The following is a 17,602-nucleotide window of genomic DNA, read 5'->3' as shown; positions in this document are numbered from 1 at the left end:
AGCAACTCTTCTTAGATGATTACTACTGAATCTGCAACACTCTTAGCACTACTCAAATACAGGAAAGAGAAGTGCCTTTGCTAAAGCCTTGGTCCTTCAGCTGCAATCTCATCACTTCCTTCCCTGCAAGTGTTACATGTTCTCCTGCTACAGATTCCACTCTTTTTATTGCTCCCACTTCAAGTACAAAGGGCAAAAGTTACACCGGATTTACAACCCAGCAAACAAAACACCCCAGGAGACAGATAATCTGTGAAAAGTAACAACTCTTGTGGTATCAGAGAGAGAGAGAGAGAGAAAGGAAATTCTACAAAGTTCAAGTTCTGCACAGGGACAAACCAGCTGGCAATGACCTACCTCTGGCTTGAAAGTGAAAGTTTGAGGAGCTTGCTTCAAAATTTCCACTGCTTCACTGTAGGAAATTCTGCAAGAGGAAGAAAAAAGTCTTTAAGATAACTATGAAAGGAATAACAAAGTTTTTTGGCTAAGCGCCATGCTGGAAAATTAAGGAGGCATTTCCCCACCACCATGCCAACTTGTGTGTAATGTCAGACTTCCCAGTAATGCTTCTTTGGACAGAAACCAAAATGCATTTGATATGGCAAGAATCCTATGTTTTCCTGTGCTTCAGCTACATGCAGGGCAGGAAGTGCTAAGCTCTTAACACTTCTGCATTATTGCAATATTGCATTTTAGTCAGAAGTGAGCTCTGCAGGGAATTGCATCATAGAAATTTGTGGATTTTTTTAAAGAAAACAATATGTCCTCATCAGCATAGCTACAACAACATAGCTCTCATCCAGGGTGTGTTAGGCAAAAATAACAGCCCAGGGTGCAAAGGGCTTGTAGCTCAAATGTTTCCACTTTACTTTGCAAAAACCATGCGATTTAGGCACAGCAATGTTTCTCTATTTCTCTGGCAGATATGAGAGCAGATTCTCCACCAATTTCCACCAGCACAAAAGAACAGCATCATGGCAAAGCAAACAGAAACAGTGCCATGAACAATGCTCCAGGTTTGGTAATTGGAAATCAAGACTCAATGGATGACAACGTAGCAGCCAAGTTTTCCACATACCAAGCCAAATGTTGTGGACAGAGAGAAGAAATAGTAATATGATCACAATATTTTCATCTTTGTATCACTGGCTAATTAAATTAAAATTCAAATTCCCTAAGGAGCACAATCTCTTTACACCCCATTACAAGATTTCACTAAAACAGGGAAGGCTTCTGGATGAAATACATCAAGAAGGAATATATTGCTCCACATGTTTGGGTTATGTGAGGTCACAGACCAGATGAGGCCAGATCACTGGCACAAGTTCAACACATGTAACCAATGTGTGTAAGCCAGGAATGCCCCAGACCTGCCAGCAGCTGATGAAGAGACGGGGGGGTGGGGGAGAAAGAGATGGTCTGCCTCTCTCTCCTTTTCCTTGGAGCATAGGAGAAGTTGAGTGCAAATTTGTCCTTTCAGGAGTATCAGTTAGGTCCAAAGAGAGGGCTGAAATGGGGAGATGGTAACTTCACTGAGGACTCCCACAGTGCTCATGCAGGCAGAGGCACAGGGAGATCCATCAGGATCCTGTTGCCCAGGTGTGGCTGTAGCTGCTTAACAAGATAACCAGTGCTGGGATGAGTAGCCCTACAATGTTCTGTGAGATAAACTGAGAGCTCCACCATTTGAAGAGACAAGCAGGAGTAGGGAGGGTGTGGCGTTCTTGGGGGCCAGTGAGGGAAACCCAAACCCTTCAGTTCTTTAGCACAAAAAAGAACTGGAATTAGGACCTACGGAATCAATTTGGAATAGAAAGCCAATCAGGATTGTTAAGTATCATAAAATACTTTCATAAAAAGAGAATCACTGGAATGAAAGTGTGAACGAAAGCAGAACATCAAAGCCAAAACCAAGCAAGAGCGTGAGCCACCACTGTGCAGGTACATGCTGGAAGGAGAATAGTATTGAGGATCTTGTGCAGGGGAGCAAAAGCCAAAGGCCAGCAGATTCAGGTGTCAGTCTCATGCAGAGCTGAAAGGGTATACCTGACAAACAGTAAAAGGGAACTGCAACTCATGCTCTTTTGGAGATATTATGCTAACCCAGAAGACATTGAGTTGTGAAAGAAAAAGAACATATGCAAAATAGGAACTCTTTCCCCAAAAGCCCTCTGCAAGATCATTTTGAAATAGTACTTACATCATAAATTTGTGCTTCAGTATTTGTTCCAACCTGCCCTTGGTCAAAACAAGAAAAACATAAACATGTAAAGCTACCCTTTAGGGTTCAGGGGCAAAATCAGGAAAGTGACCTCCCTCTATATTGTAATTTGTAGAACTGCATTTTGATCTAGATATGGGTCAAAATCCATTCCTGGCTATTCAGTGCAAAAAGGGTACCCAATTATTGAAGCTGATTATTCAGATCCTACCAGATGAAGTGACAACTACAGCTCTACCACACTTTCTACCAGCTACAGAAAGTTGTGTGTCCTCTGTTGGCCTGAACAATCACTTAAGCTCAAGCTGATATTTTCAGTTTTTTAACACAGGACAACACAATTAAGAACAAAATTAAAAAAATTAAGCCTTCCTATAGCCAAGAACCCCCAAAACACAGACAGGATTGCAGTTCTTTCTTTCCTGTCACATGCATTACCTTCTGTGCAGGAGCTATGTATTTATGAAAAAGCTCAACATCCTGAGGACATTTGGAGAGCACAGTGCTTGTCACTGTCTTGAAAAGATCTTCCATAACCTAATGGAGAAAAAAAATGCATGAAAAATGAACATTGCTTCGGTGTCCAAGACTCAATGAAACATGGTACACATCCGCCAAAGGATACAGAAGGAGTTTCTGTCCTTCTGCATGGCCCAGACTGCATAAGAGGGAACCACTTCACTAATACTCTTAATTAACAGGCTTGATTAGTAGCTGAAGAGGACTGGAACCTTTATTTTTTTGCCATGGGTTTAGGCCTTCAATGTTGGCTGACGGCCTCAGTATCTTCAGTCAGGTATCTCCAGTGAAAAAGTCATAGCTAAAATACTCAAGCAGCAACTCTGGCCAGCCACAGACACATTACGACCATTTGTAGGTCCAGTCTCAGATTAATTCTTAGTGAGGCACCTGTCCTGTAAAGAACAATTCCAGATTTATGCTTTGCTGTTAGAAAAGGCAAAACTGAAGGAAAGAGAATAAACATGTAGTGTGTAGAGCAAGTCTGTCAAAACAGATCTCAGCTAGAGAGACTGTGTGCAGTAAGGGCAAAGTGAACACATACAAGATGAGTAGAGAGCTAAAGCAGAGGACACATCAATGCAGGGATGTTTGAGAAACTAAAAAGATGTGGTTCCATTTCCCTAAACTAATGTGGATTAACTAAATGACATTATCATCCAATTTGGATATACTTATCCAGTAAAACGGGCTTCACTCATTAAGAAATTAAAATGCCATTAAAAGCCCCCCCATGGGATGCTGCTGCATTTTCATCAACCTGTTTTAAGAGTCATTTTCTCTTTTGGTTAAGCAAAGCAGACCATCCAAGACACTTGTTGTTGTGCAGACTAAGAATTCCCATGGCTCCATGTAGTCTTACACCAGCACAAAGCAGGTAGTTGACAATTAGGGTATCAACTTATGATCATCCCACCTCTTCTTCAAAATCACCCTCCTATTCTCGGTTTCTTTGTAAAAACAGAGCAATGCAGCTGGGGCTGCATGTCACCTCAGCCTAGGATGGGATAAGGTTTTCCTAACAAAGCACATCTCAAAGTTCTGGCACATTCCTGGTTGGTTGTGGTTTGGTTTTTGTTTGTTTGTTTATTTTTTTCAAGTGTAACAACTGGTTCATTAATTACAGAGCTGAGAGAAGTGAAGTTTCCACTAATGATATCTAGGTGAGCAGCAGCCCCTAGACACCACAAAGCCTGTGACTGTGGAAAGATGAACCTGTTGCGCAGCCAGCAGATTTCCAGAAGATGCAGTAAGTCTATGCCTTACCAAGGAACCAGATCTTCCAGGGTAAGAGGAACACAAGGCACAGAAACAAAGCAGCTGGGCTTACTGACATAGCCGAGATGAGATTTCAGGCACATTGTTCAAATTTGTGTTTAGATGAACATCCTTCACACCTGCCCCAAGCTGCTGAAACACTGCTTTGTGCTGAGGTGAACAACCTCTGCATCCCACAAGTCTAGTGAAGCTGGTGAAACAGTCCATTTGGATTCCTCTGGAGCCAAACTCAGACTCAAGACTCCTGCATCAACCTGGGCTCTCCTTTTAAAAAAAGGGAAGATGCAAATAAGGGAACAGCATTATCATATGCAGATGAACAGTTTTACGCCTCCTGGTACTCAAACACAGAGGAAATGAAAAGCTAGCATTCCTGCTGCTGAGTGGCAAATAACCAAACAGTCAGCTTTGAACTTTCTTCAAAGTAGCTAGAAAAAGGCTTATGCAAATGAAATTAGAAAACTTCTTAGCAATTCATCTGGTTTCACCAGGCAGAGACGAAGGGATTTTACATTAAGCTTCCTCTTTCTAGAAAATGAAAGTATCATCTGGTTTCGGAAAAGCATGTTGTTTAATTAGCACTTTTTTTCTTCACTGTGCGATAAAGTAACAATTAGGTTCCCACAGCATTCAACATAAGCAGCTTCCTCTTGTGGAAAAAAGATGTGGGTGGTATGGGAAAAACAATCTGAGAAATATTTCCAGGTTTGAGACTGAGGTTTTATCCTGGCAAAAAAGACAGACACGTGGGTCATACACTGGCCTCCTCACTGCTCTTATTTATTCCAAACAAGTACTAGGTACAAACAGTTGATGAAAAAAAAGAAAAGGAGGGAAAAAATCTCTCAAACTGAGAATTTATGTCTAAGCAGATAGTATAATGAAGAACTGCAAAGTAGGCTATAGGAAAATGAGTGGAGAGGTGTAATCACTGGCTTGCTGGTTTAAGGGAACACATGAGTTTGAGATAAGGTGAAGTGATTGGTTTGAACATATTCTTAAAGAAACATGTTTGACAGGAGATTTACACAGGGAAAAGGGCACTGGAATCACAGCAAGTAGCTCATCTCAGAGGTGGGACTCCAAATGTCCCAAAAGCCCGATAACATGGTTGTTTCACAATAGTAATAGTGATGTGGAAACTGTGCTGGTAGGGGGCCAGGCAAAGAGGACAGAGGTTAAAGCTTTCTCCCTTCCCTCAACCCTTTTAGCCTTTCTCTTTTGATTTTCCCATTTGAAACTTCAACAGTATCAACATTGGCAGTCCCCAATATTGCTCTCTTGTTTAATGGTTAAAAGTTCAATTTTGATTAGGAGCAGCTCCCAAGGGTATTGCTTAATTTTATCCTGGATCTTTTGATACTGCAACTTATCCTCTTCCTGACTAAAATTATGACCAGAGTTGAAACAGAGCAAGTCATCAATAAAACAGCAGTAGAAGTCAGCAGCAGCAATTGAAGGTGCTGTTGCACTCCAAGAAAGGCTCAAATAATCATCTTTATTATGTAATTTCTGATCTTGGTCATAAAATCTCCTCTCTCAGCAGCACAACCAACAGCTCGGGCCCCATTTTGGTGAGATGCTGTGCAAGGAAGGAGACTTGTCTGCCAGACCACTACTCCACTGGCTATTGAAGCTGAATGCTGATAAAAGTTAGGGAAGAGAACAAGCCTGAGCTATGGCAGCTGGATGCCACTTCAGACAAGGAACTTACAGTCCTGCAAATACCCCAATGGCCCTAAAGAGTGTTGTGCAAAACTCTTAGAACAAACCTTTCCCATGTGATTACCAGTGTTTGCTCTCTCAAGACTGCAGTCAGACCTGCCCAAGTGCCTCAGCCTAGGTACTAAAGACAGAATGCTGAGTGCAAACTAGTCTGGAAATCAAATCACATACATGTTTTAGATCCAAGCTCTCTAAAGCTGACACCCAGAATCGGTGCTACTGATTTCATTTCATGCCTGAACTCCCTTCTGTAAAATGGAGGTAATAATGCTCCATGTCACTAGGCTGTAATGACAGCAAATTAATTTTGATAAAGTACATAACTAGTGGAAGACAATACTCCTGCCCTCAGGACACAGCTCAAATACTGAGTGTTAAATTGTATACTCCATCTTAAAGAGACATATTCTCCAGCCCTTAAAGAGACAGTAGTGCTAGGATGTAATCTTGTTAAGGAAGATTAACACTATGCATAAACTCCTGACAATGCCCTCAGGAAAAGTTCCTTCTTGCATTTCCTAACTTTATAGACTAAATAATGTCTTTTTTAGCATGGCTTTGTATGTGCTTTTGATGAAATTCAATAATGACTGTATCATATGGCCTCTTCAAAACTCCATTAGTGTCATGAGTGAAGTGGGATCCTTTAAATATACTACACTGCTGATATAGTGAAATGAAAAATTGAAGATAATGGCCTACAAATACAACTATATCACACAGCATTGAAGGGAGAGAGTGATAACAGGCATCTCAGAGGACAAATGAAACTGGAGCCTTCAGACCACTAGTTCAGGTACTGGGTGGGCTGATGGCTCTAGGGAGTCCAGGCAATTCCACAACTGGACCTCTCCTACTGTCTACCTGACCTTTTTCTACATCTTTCTCTTTCTCATCCATTTTGGAGGGAAAGTGGCTTGGGGCAACCTGGCCCAATTTCTTGACTTATGAAAAGAGGTCTCTCCTCAGATACCCTTACATGTACCCTGTACACTAAAGCAGAAATACTATCACCCAGCCATGCAGCATAAAGTACTGCATTGAGCACATGGGACTTTCCACAGAAAGTATTGTGAAACCAGTACTGTGAGAGTTGAAGCCTCTTTATAGCACTAAAACACATTTTGGCACAGAACAGAAATTTAGATTGCATGATTAAGACACATGAGACTTCACAAGAACTGTGCTACTAATTTAGGAATAACTGAGCCCTACTCTGTGCAATTACAGTGGAGGAAAAAAAGCCGCTGCTCTAAGACTTCAGGCTCTTTGTTCCCAAATACATGTAGCTTGGTTATTAAATCTCCTTTTTCCCTTTTATTTCATAATGTAAACTTTGTTTCTTTTGGAGCTTTGGCTGAAAGATCTCAAGCCTCACCAGTGAATGGTAAACATGCACATCTTTGTAGCAAGGCTCTTTAATGGTATATAAGCAAATAGTTCAAGATGTCCCTGAAGAAGCTGAGCATTCCCAGCACAGTAACTTGCTCGAGTGAGAGATACTTAGTCCAAATGTTGAATAGCAATTTTAAAAATAAATTTTTAACAATCCAGCTCCTTATGTGAGGACAAAGTTCAGATAATAACTCTGGCCAAGAGCCCTGAAGGCTTTCTGCACCAAATAAAGAACTTGCAGATGACAACAAACCGACAAAATACCCGATGGGCAGATACATAAGAGAATGCTGAATTTAAGTCAGTTATACCAGGAGAGACACTTAGGCTTTAGAGCAACTAGCAGGGCTTTCTGTTGATTGGGTTTTTTTGTTTGCTTTGTTGTAAGAGAGATTGCCCAATGATTTAAAAATAAACCAAATGGGAACTCCACTTCCCCAAGTAAGAACACCACAAAATTAAACCTGTTGCAATACAAACTCACTATGAAAAATGCAAAATAATGGCTGCTAGGAGACTTTTTGTTATAGGGAAAGGTGCTTGTCAAAGACTTTGGGACAGAAGGAAGGCTTAAAAGAGAGCACAAACTGAGACTTCACAAAATATTTAGCAACAACAAAGGCAAAATTGAGAGGGAAAGTTCCTCCTTTCCCTACAAATAAAAGCCATACAAATTCCAGAACAGTTTTCAAGTCTAATTTTCTGCATTGTCTGAACTGGCTGTCTATACTTCAAAAGCCTGGAAATTAGGGTTTTCTGCACAAGGTATGTTGATTCTGTGTTGAAGGGCTCAAACACCACTTAACAGAAGACCCTGATTATTATACTAGATAAAAATAGTGAAGATTTCACTTGACTCCTGATTACCTAGAGAAACAGGGGGCTCAGGAATTAAGGTGTGTACTTATATACAGGCTGTGCTCTACGAATATACAAAGCCGTGGAGAAAAGAGAGACAAAAGAAAGAACAGGATGCTATTCATGATGGAGCACAGACTCCCAATGGGTTAGTCCACACAGCCCAGGGCCATCCAGACAGCCTAGATGCACAAGCAGCATACAGAGCACGTCAGTTCTGCTCTCAGGCCATGCTGATTCAGCACTGTTTATGACCCATGCTGAAGAAACCACCACCTGGATGTTATTTTATAAATCTGCAGCCAGTCCTTCAAGTATTTTTCTTTATTTTCCAATCACTTTCCACAGAGCTTATCTGATAAATGAGAGTGTGTGTGTATGTTTACTCACAAGTCCTACTGGGTATAAGTGGCTTATGGTGAGACTAGTAAGGTGTAGAGGCATCCATCACATGGTTAAACTGTAACTGAGAGGTCAATCCTGGCAAATCAAAAGCCAGCTGACTAAGGATTTCCTCCAGTCTTCTGCTAAAGCCACAGTGTATGCCAGAAACTGTTGTTTCTTCTTCAGATTTCAATGCAGATTTCAAGGAGGCCTTTACAGAGCACACCAAGAGATACACTGCTGAAACACTGCTCACTCAGTGGAAAGGTGCTAAACATTTTGAAAGGGAGAGTGCCACTCATTACCACTAGTCAAGCACGTTTACATTCCCTGGCAATACAACTACTGTGGAGCTTCCCATTCAGATAAGGGCTGTGTGCACTTTTATCCTCCCTTCCAAATCCCCCTCTATGGCCTCATCTCTGCTGAGCAAACCCTCCTCCTTGGGAAATACCTGTGCAACCTTGACTTGGCTCACACAGGGTGAGAGGTGCTGTGACCTCAGCTGAGGGCAAGGAGCACAGCTCAGGGAGGAGGAAGAAAGTCAGGTACCAGTTCTGCTTAGACATCTGGAGTGCCCACCTGCATGATGTCCTGAAGGCTTTCAGTGAAGGACAGCTCAGCCTCCACCATGTAGAACTCTGCCAGGTGCCGGCGACTCTGAGAGTTTTCCGCTCGGAACGTCGGGCCAAAGGTGAACACGTGAGTAAAAGCCCTGCAAGGCAGCAGGGAACAGGCAGGTCAGGTCCAGCACACAACTGGGTCTGTTATACCTAAAGACCTCCTCACTTTTCTCCCAGCACCTAGAAACAATCATGCTTCCATTTCATCTTTCAGCAGTTTAATGGCACTGCTGAATAAGCTGCTGTTACGTTCCTTTATCCAGGCATGGAGAAGGGTTATTCACATCTTGTGACTGAGAGACATTGCACACACACACTTTTCAGCTTTCTCTGAACACGAGTCATGCTCAGGACATTTTTTGTAACTGTGTGGGAATAAAACCCAGCATTCTGCAGAACCACATAACTAGAGAAGCATGCAGATACTATACCAATCATGCTGGCCTCATCCATGTGCCTTTACATTTCTTTGGCTGCAATGCCTGACCTTCACAGGTGCTGTGAGACCCCAGTGCTGAACAGAGCAGAGTGGGCTGTGCTGCTGGAGTTGCTGGGCTGGTGGGCACTGAGGGGTGGCCAGTGAAGCCCAGCAGGATGGGAAGTGTATGGCGTGCAGTCCCCCTCTACTGGTAAGACTGAAGTTCATTGCTCAGAGAGCCAAAGAACTGGGCTCTTCCACACAGCTAGAAATGGTTCAGCTGAAAGCGGTCCCTACTGCATAGAACACATCTGGGAGAGCGTTAAATGCTGAAGCAACCAATGCATTTCCTATTATGAAGCCATTTCTCCAGCCACCTTCTGGGAAGCCTATTTAAATACATCCTCTCTTGTTCTGCAGTCATGTCATGCTGTGTTTCCACTTCCTTCATGAGAAACCTTCCTATCAAACACCAACATGCCTTTAAAAGTTTTGATTTTATGTGGGAAGCTGCACTGCAAGCAATCCCTTTTACATTGTGATCTAGGAGCACTTGAGCTCCTGGACACCCTCAAGCCAGTAAGAGCCTTGCAAATACATGCCATGACGTCTGTGTTTCCTCTCATGCTGCATGGGAAGAAAACCATGACTGGGGAAGAGAGCAAGCTGCTTCAGAAAAACCACGAACTGGGCAGCTGCTATCTTTGGTACATCTTTAATTTGATGTTATTTTTAGCTGCAGACAGAGTGCAGGAGAAAAAGAACCCGATCAGTAGAGATTAAGCACAGTTTGACACTCATGAAAGGATGCGTCCTAATTGCTGGGGCTGACATCTTGCTCTGCAAGCTTTCAACTTAAAAATGATGTTCACTGAAGTTTCTGAACAGGCTAATTTTGTTAAACTGAAGTTTAAATAAACAACACTACAAAAAGCAGCATTTTTCCTTTGCCCCTTATGGAGACATCTGTGCTACAAATAAAGGAACACACACATTCTGCTTCACTCATCTGTTCCCTCCTGTCACATGTTGGTTAAAGGTTATGATCCAAAGAAAGAGCACTTTCTTTTTCCTTGAGTTGCTAGTAGCAAACATGCCAGAAGAAAGTTTGAGGTCAAGACTCTGAATACATAGCCTGCCTGTAGGTTTCTTTTCCCCATGGCTCTATTTACCCTTCTCCAAAAAACACTTTCTGTCTCCACTTTGCTCTTTTACCTGCACTCTCTCATATATGACCACAGCATTTACAACCAACTAACTAGATTTTGCAGGAAACATCTTCCTTTAGGCACCATTTTCAGCATGCCACTTTTCCTTCTGCTGCCTTTCTCACTTGCTGAGATGTTACTGTAAACTTCTGTCACTCCGTCATCCTCCTTCAAATTGCCCTTTGCTGTAGCATCTACAAAACCTCAGCAATGTTTAGATAAGTGATGTAACCAAGACTATTACTCACTGTGCAGGTCATTCACTATTATATCATCAGTTCCTTGTGATTCCCCCATCTGTAGCCACCTGTTGTCTTGGGTTATACAGAAATTCATGTTCTTACTCACATAGCCTTTTTGCTGGTTTTTTTTTTTTTTTTTTCCCATGCTCCTAACAGCACCTGGTACAACAAGGTCTTGGGTCCAAAGTTTAAGAGCCTCAACTGCTATAGCAATACAAACAACAAATACAAAACAGTGAGTCACACAGTCAAAATCATTTTATCTTTAAGGCAGAACTGGTCAAAAGCTTTTGTTTGTCAGATTGTGGAGGTTGGCCTGCAGTGGGAAACAGGAGTTAGAGGCAGGTTCTTGCTCTACTTGCCCCCACATTTCAGGCTTTTGCTAAAATATTTGAGGCCCTTCAGTTAAAGAAAGAATTTTTCCTAAATAAATGAATTTAGTCACTAGTTGAGTTTGTGATTGAGCCAGGATCAGACACAAGATGAAAATATTGTAAAAAGCTTACAGTTGGTGAAGTACTCATTCAGGTCTGCAGATGTGCAAGTCTCTAATTTCTCACTGACATGAAGGCTCCAAAGCAACATTGAAAACTAAAGTGTGACACTAGCTGGCTAGCATGAGATCCCTTCCTACAGAGCAATAGCCTGGCTTCAGGGAGAGACATTTCTCAGCAGCTGTCCATGCACAAGCACTGACACTTCAGTTTCTGTGGCAGGACAGTCTCCAGCAGGCTACTAAGAGCACTTGGAACTGCACTTATTTCCTATTGATCAGCAGCCCAAGCATGATGACTAGTCACTTATCTTTCAAGGGGCTTCCTGACTGCAAGATACCTAAAAGCAATCAAAAATAATATAAAAAAACCACCCCACCCTCTTATTGCTCTAAGATGTCAGCCGTGGTCAAACACTTCATAGTCAGAGATCAATTTTGTATTGCAAGAATAAAGCCTCTCTGTGCCCAAGACAGCTTTTGGGGAGGGCAAGTGCAGAACTCCCACAGGAACCAATTTCTGTCTTTCCTCAGCTCTAGGCACTTGTACACAGAAAACCACCTATGTTTACAAAACAAACCATTAGCACTGCAACTCTATGGACTATCTCAAGGTGACAGTCAGGGTAAGGGCTTTTTGATAGCCCATAGAACCTCACATCACTGGGCTAAACTTGTCTGACCCTTGAAAAATCGAAAAACAACACTCACCCCCTAGCCCCCTTCCCCATCTGCAGGGAGGGGAGGAATCAGTCATTTCTCAGGCTAGCTGTAAAGGAAAAAGACAGATACAAGTAACTGTGAGAACTCCACTAGGATCCTGGGACTCTGGCAAAGGGAAACTAGCCAGATGTCATGCTGGCAAAGCGATCAAAGGAGCACAGCAAATGCAAGTCATCTGGTAACAGCAATGTAGCACTGACCAGAGGCCTGGACATAACAGAGAAATACAGCTAAAAATACATATAGTCACTGTTATCAGCTCTGTGAGTGAACAATTGTTTTCCATCCAGGCATTTATATACTGTTTACTGTGCCCTGCCATTCAAGATATTAAGCAAATGCCCACTATACAAATCAAGCTTTTATTTGTACTTCATCTGCTATAAAAAGATATCTGTGATTTGATACACTGCTGTATCACACTGAGCATGTACAGATATATCAGAAAAGAGGGATGGGAGTTGACTCTGCTCTGATTTCATGGTACTGAGAGGAAACCAGTCATTTTGTTCTGTGTGCATTCAGCACCTAGCACAATGGAGCCTCAGTGCAGGGCTGCGACTCCTATGCTCTGTGATGCAAATAATCAATCATTTAACATTCCCAGACCTCTGCAAGTCCTCCAGCATTTAAAAATAACTTGAAAATTCTGTCTAAGTCTCCAAAAGTGCCTAGGTCAGTTTGGGTTGTGGGCACTCAAGAGTCTTTAAAAAAAAATCAGTAGCGCTAATTCCTCATCTCCAACAAAAGCATACACACAGGAGAGGGAAAAAAAAGCCCACTAATCTGTTGAGCCTTTTTCCTTAGCCATTACAGGCAGAGCAGTAATGTCTGTAACACTGTCCTTGTACGTGCTACCAAAGAATACAAGAGAGTCTTTGAAACGAATCCTTTTGCAGACAGCTTTGCCCAGATCAGAGCTCTGGACAGCAAGCCCGAGTGCATTTATGCAGTTCACAGGCACTGCCGGGGTCGACACCACAAGAAGGCACAGAGCCGCTTAATTAATTGCTCCCTTTCTGTGACTGTATTTTGCTCTGCCCAGTTCTCTGGGAAAATCTGAGAGCTTAATGTGGAGGCCAAGAGAATATCCACAGCACTCCTTCCAACACACTGAGATGCATCAAAAGCCAGGGCCCATCCTGCTAAACGCTGAGCTTGCTCACCCCAGTGAAGCCGCTTTTAGCTGCAGGCTCCCAGGTGTCCCTTTGGACACCAAAGCAGTACCTGGAAGTGTTGCTGGGGCACAGCCATCCTCTGCATGGACAGTGGAGGCTCACTGTTGCATAGGCTACACTGGTATTCTCCACCCTATGAACAGTCAGGAAGGGAGAAATTTCCCCCCTTTCACCTTTATTTCACACACTACTAAAACAGTCTCCAGAAGCAGCCACCTTTGGGAGCTTTCTGCCACGCAGAATGAAAGCTCATTGCGTTTGAGTTCATTGACATTTCATTACAGAGGAAGCGAGAGGAACCAATAGAGAAGTAATAAGTATCTGTACCCAAAGCTGCTTCAAATCATTCTTTTAATTAAACTCATGCTATGTTTGTAGGCCTCAGTGTCTCTGCCTTGCTGGCAACTTTTACAGTGCAATCCAAATAGAATTAATTGTGCTGATGGTTCCCAAGCCAGGAATGGATTGTGCTCCTTTTCTGAGCCAGGACACCACGCTGCTACCTAGGTAATAAAGACTTATTTGTGCTGTTGAACCAAGGGCATATAACTCTGAACAAGGCTATTAATCAAGAAGATGGAATCCCTGCACAGTCAGCTTACAACCAATGCCAAGGTCACACCACACAGTAGTGACACAGCTGCAGGCAGAAGCTGGTTCCTGTGACTCAGGGCTAAGCACTAAACCACACCAGTACACACAGGGAGTAAAGATGTTTTTCAAAACTTCATCACCCCAGTGATTTCTGTGTAAGCCATAAAAATACATTACCAACATGGCAGAGGGGGAACAATTAATTTTCATTGTGCCCTTGCTGTCACCCCAAAATACAACACACGTCTATATAAACATAAATATATTGATTACTCTGGCAAGATCTGCAGGGACAAGATCAGCTGAACAGTGACTTGTGCCAAATCTCATCTTTGGCCATGCTAAATGGACACAGCATGTAACCCTTCAATAGTGTGTTCCCCTGCACCATAATCCACCAACCCCTCCCTGCCATACATACACTAAAATCTAGATTGCAAGAAAAAATCTAGAATCAATAACTTCTAACTCAAATACAAAACAACACATGATGTCAGTAAGAGGAGGAGAGACCCTCAGCAAAGTGACCCTAAAGCCCAGGAGTTTAGCTTTATCTACTCATTGTCCTTTCTCTCAGGAAGGGAAGAAGTTAATAAACTGAAACATTTGATTTAATTCCACTCTGTTCTGGAATGATTATATTCATTTTGAGCATGGAGGACCTCCACTGAAATAAGCAGGTGACTTTGCTCAGCTGCCAGGATGCACCAGTTTGCTATAGTGCTTGCCCTGAACATGAATGGGATTGTTCAGGGATGCTGAAATTTGTCTGTTGAAAGATGTTCTGACCCTGTGCACAAAACCACACACACAGACAACTATTGAAAATATCAGCCCAATGTTTGCTGGGTCTAACTTCTGGAGGAGCTGGAAGCCCAGGGCTCCTAATGATGACAGCATGGTACAGATACCCAGCGGTGTGGAGAAGAGGCAGAATATTTTAAATCCTTGAGCTGGGTAGACTGTGTCAAAAAATACTTGTCAGAGTTGGACAGAAATATCTGGGTTTTAACTCCAGTGTAAAAATAATACTCCCATTACTATTGTCTGGTGGTTTGGATTCTGCCCAATGAAAATGCACATTCTGTTGAAAAGGCAGCAAAAGGGACTGAATTTTATGCAGAAAAATGAGTTTTGAAAGACTCCTCATAGGCCATTTCTGCTTGCCCTCTGGGGAAATGCAGATGAGAAAAGCTGCATCTTGACAAGGACTTTTGTAGCATTATGTGAGGCTCAGGCCTGGGCAGCAGAGCTGGTGTGCGGAGGTTTCAGCTCATGCTGCAACGAGATGGGACTGTACTTCCTTTTGTAAGCAGCCAAAAATAAATGCATAAATTAAAAAAAAACAAAAGAAAAAAAAAGAAAGCTGTCTAAGTTCCCAGACAGGGACTGGGAAGTGCCAACTTCCCTCTGCAGCCAGTCAGACTGAAGCAATGCAGCAGCTTCTCTCACTGCAACCTCCAAGGGGCAGGGATGCACGATGCCCACGAGGTCGCATGTGCACAGCACACTCCTGCCATGCTCCAGGACCTGCCCTCCCCTTGCCACAGCCTCTGCTCTGGCTTCAGCAGCACAAAACAGAAGATGGGACAAGAATCCTTCCCAGGTCGTCTCCCTCTGCTTGAATGTGATCCAGGCACACTTGAGTAATTAAAAACAAAGTGACCCATATACCCGAACTATCTGGCAAAGTACCCAGAAGTTTGTTTATTAAACTTCACAGCAGAGCTAGACACTGGATTGTTAGTCTGCAGATGGCAGGAGAATAGGGGAAAACCAAGACAAAGGACGTAAGGGTTACTCAGAGCCATACAAGTCGTCTGCTCCAGGCTCAAAGACCTCATCAGCCTGGGTCCTCCACCCTTTTATGCAACAGTGTTGTACTTCATTGTCAGAGGAGTCTTGCTTTGTCCTAGTTTTGATGTTATTGTTTCTAATTAAAGTCAATAAAATGACCGATTAGCAATGAAAACTCAAGCTGGGTTCATGAAAGCCACCGGAGTAGCTGATGATTTATTCAAATAATCATTTCCCATGCTCTAGCTAACAGAGATATTCTACAAAAGAACGATAAAAAACGTTTCAAAGATTTAAATAAAGCAGGTAGCTAAGATCTTTTTCAAACTTAATCATCCCATTGACTCCTACTCTAAGGCATTAAAATACATTACCAACATGTTGGGGGGGAACAACTGGGTTAAATCCTTTTTCTTTCAAAGTGGAAAAAACTCATGTTCTTTAGAAACTGCATTATAACAGCCAGGAAGAGGATACTTAATTTTAATTTTTTCATTTTTCAGATGAACATTGGTTTTATGAACTCTGTAAGTATCAATCACAACATGAAAAAGCATCAGTGGGTGCATTACTAAACAAAGAGAGTCATGGTTTAGGCCACATTCCAAAGTTTGGGTGTAACTATTTAAAACCTCCAAAGCCTAAACAAAGTAAGCAACTGTATTCAAAAAAATTACTAAAATCCATATTAAATGCAACATGTTTCAGCTGACTACAACATGTATCTATATTCTATTCCACTTTAGTACAATGACAGGAAATCGAAGAATTTCATGGCATGTGCTAATGGATTTGTGCATCTATTTTAAGGAAAGCTGTGGAATCAAATAGGGATGAAGCAGCCTGACTTCACATCTCATCCTGGACACGTTTCTTGAGGTACAGAGTTTCCTTGAGAAGCAGGAGCTGCAGCTTGGACACAGGTTCATGCTCTCATAAGCTACCATGTTTGCCATGGCGTTGTTTTGCCACTGATGGTCAGCTGAGCTGCCTGCAGGTTTCTTGCTTGCCTCAGTCACAAAGTAAAATAAGCTTGCAGAAGTCACCATGAATGTGGCTACTGTGGCATAGGAACATGTGGGCAGAGGGCTGTGTGTGACAGGCTTACTGTCACTCACAAAGCCACAGCTTCTTAAACCCCTGCAGCTCTCACAGTGTTGTCTGGGACACAGATGAAGTGGAGCTGGCAAGACCCTACACACACATGGATGCTGGGTTCTCCTGACACAGATCCTACAGCACCTACCACTGACTGGAATAGGGATGACTAGCTATTCAGAGAAGGAAAAGGGACTATGCACTGGATTCAGGACAGAAACACACCGGTTCAACTTAGCTTATTTGTAAAATGAGGATCAAGAATTTCAGCTGAGGACACCTTTCACCAGATGAGCATAAAACTCATTATTTTCTTGCTACATGCACTTGATTGTTACAGCAAGGATGTAACACAAAGAAGACATAGTCCAAGACTGGTGGAATTGCATTCAGCCTTTCATGTGAGGATCCCAGAACACAGCTGAACTGCAACTATCCTCAGCACACACTTACCATGCTTGCAAGCAGATTACCTGCTTACCCTCTCAAAAAGGTGGAGAGGAAAAAAAGACTAACAGGATAACCATGTGGACTGTAAAGCTCCAACTAGCCACTCTGGACTCACTGTTGCACCTACAGAGTTCATGTATTTGGCCTCCCAGTAATACGAAGTCATTAACAATCACTGCAGCAGTCATGAACCAGACTGAAGTATGCAGTAATTGATTAAAACCAGACATGCCACGGTTGCTTTTTATAGATCCAATTAAGTGTCAGCCTAATTAATGGAAGTTAGTGCACTAATTATAAGACTCTGCATTATGACTCAGACTCAAACAAATGTTGTGCAAGAAATGTAAGAAATTTTTTTCAGACATCCAAGATAAATAATTACACTTATTTTTGTT

The 17,602-nt window shown here is 42.4% G+C and overlaps 1 protein-coding gene across 1 annotated transcript in view; it reads right to left on the bottom strand.

Moving 5' to 3' along the window:
* Positions 1–17,602, bottom strand: part of NARS2 (asparaginyl-tRNA synthetase 2, mitochondrial) — a gene marked incomplete at its 5' end in the record, with an annotated part of 48,460 nt that overhangs the window by 10,518 nt on the left and 20,340 nt on the right. Inside the window, 4 exons of the mRNA XM_083854873.1 lie at positions 358–424; positions 2,201–2,238; positions 2,660–2,758; positions 8,963–9,095. Of these exons, the coding sequence (XP_083710999.1) occupies positions 358–424; positions 2,201–2,238; positions 2,660–2,758; positions 8,963–9,095 (337 nt within the window). The remainder of the gene's footprint in view (positions 1–357; positions 425–2,200; positions 2,239–2,659; positions 2,759–8,962; positions 9,096–17,602) is intronic.

This window comes from Zosterops lateralis, assembly GCF_965231275.1.
Source record: "Zosterops lateralis genome assembly, chromosome: 2".
Classification (NCBI taxonomy): Eukaryota; Metazoa; Chordata; class Aves; order Passeriformes; family Zosteropidae; genus Zosterops; species Zosterops lateralis.
This window is presented reverse-complemented; position numbering and strand designations above follow the sequence as displayed.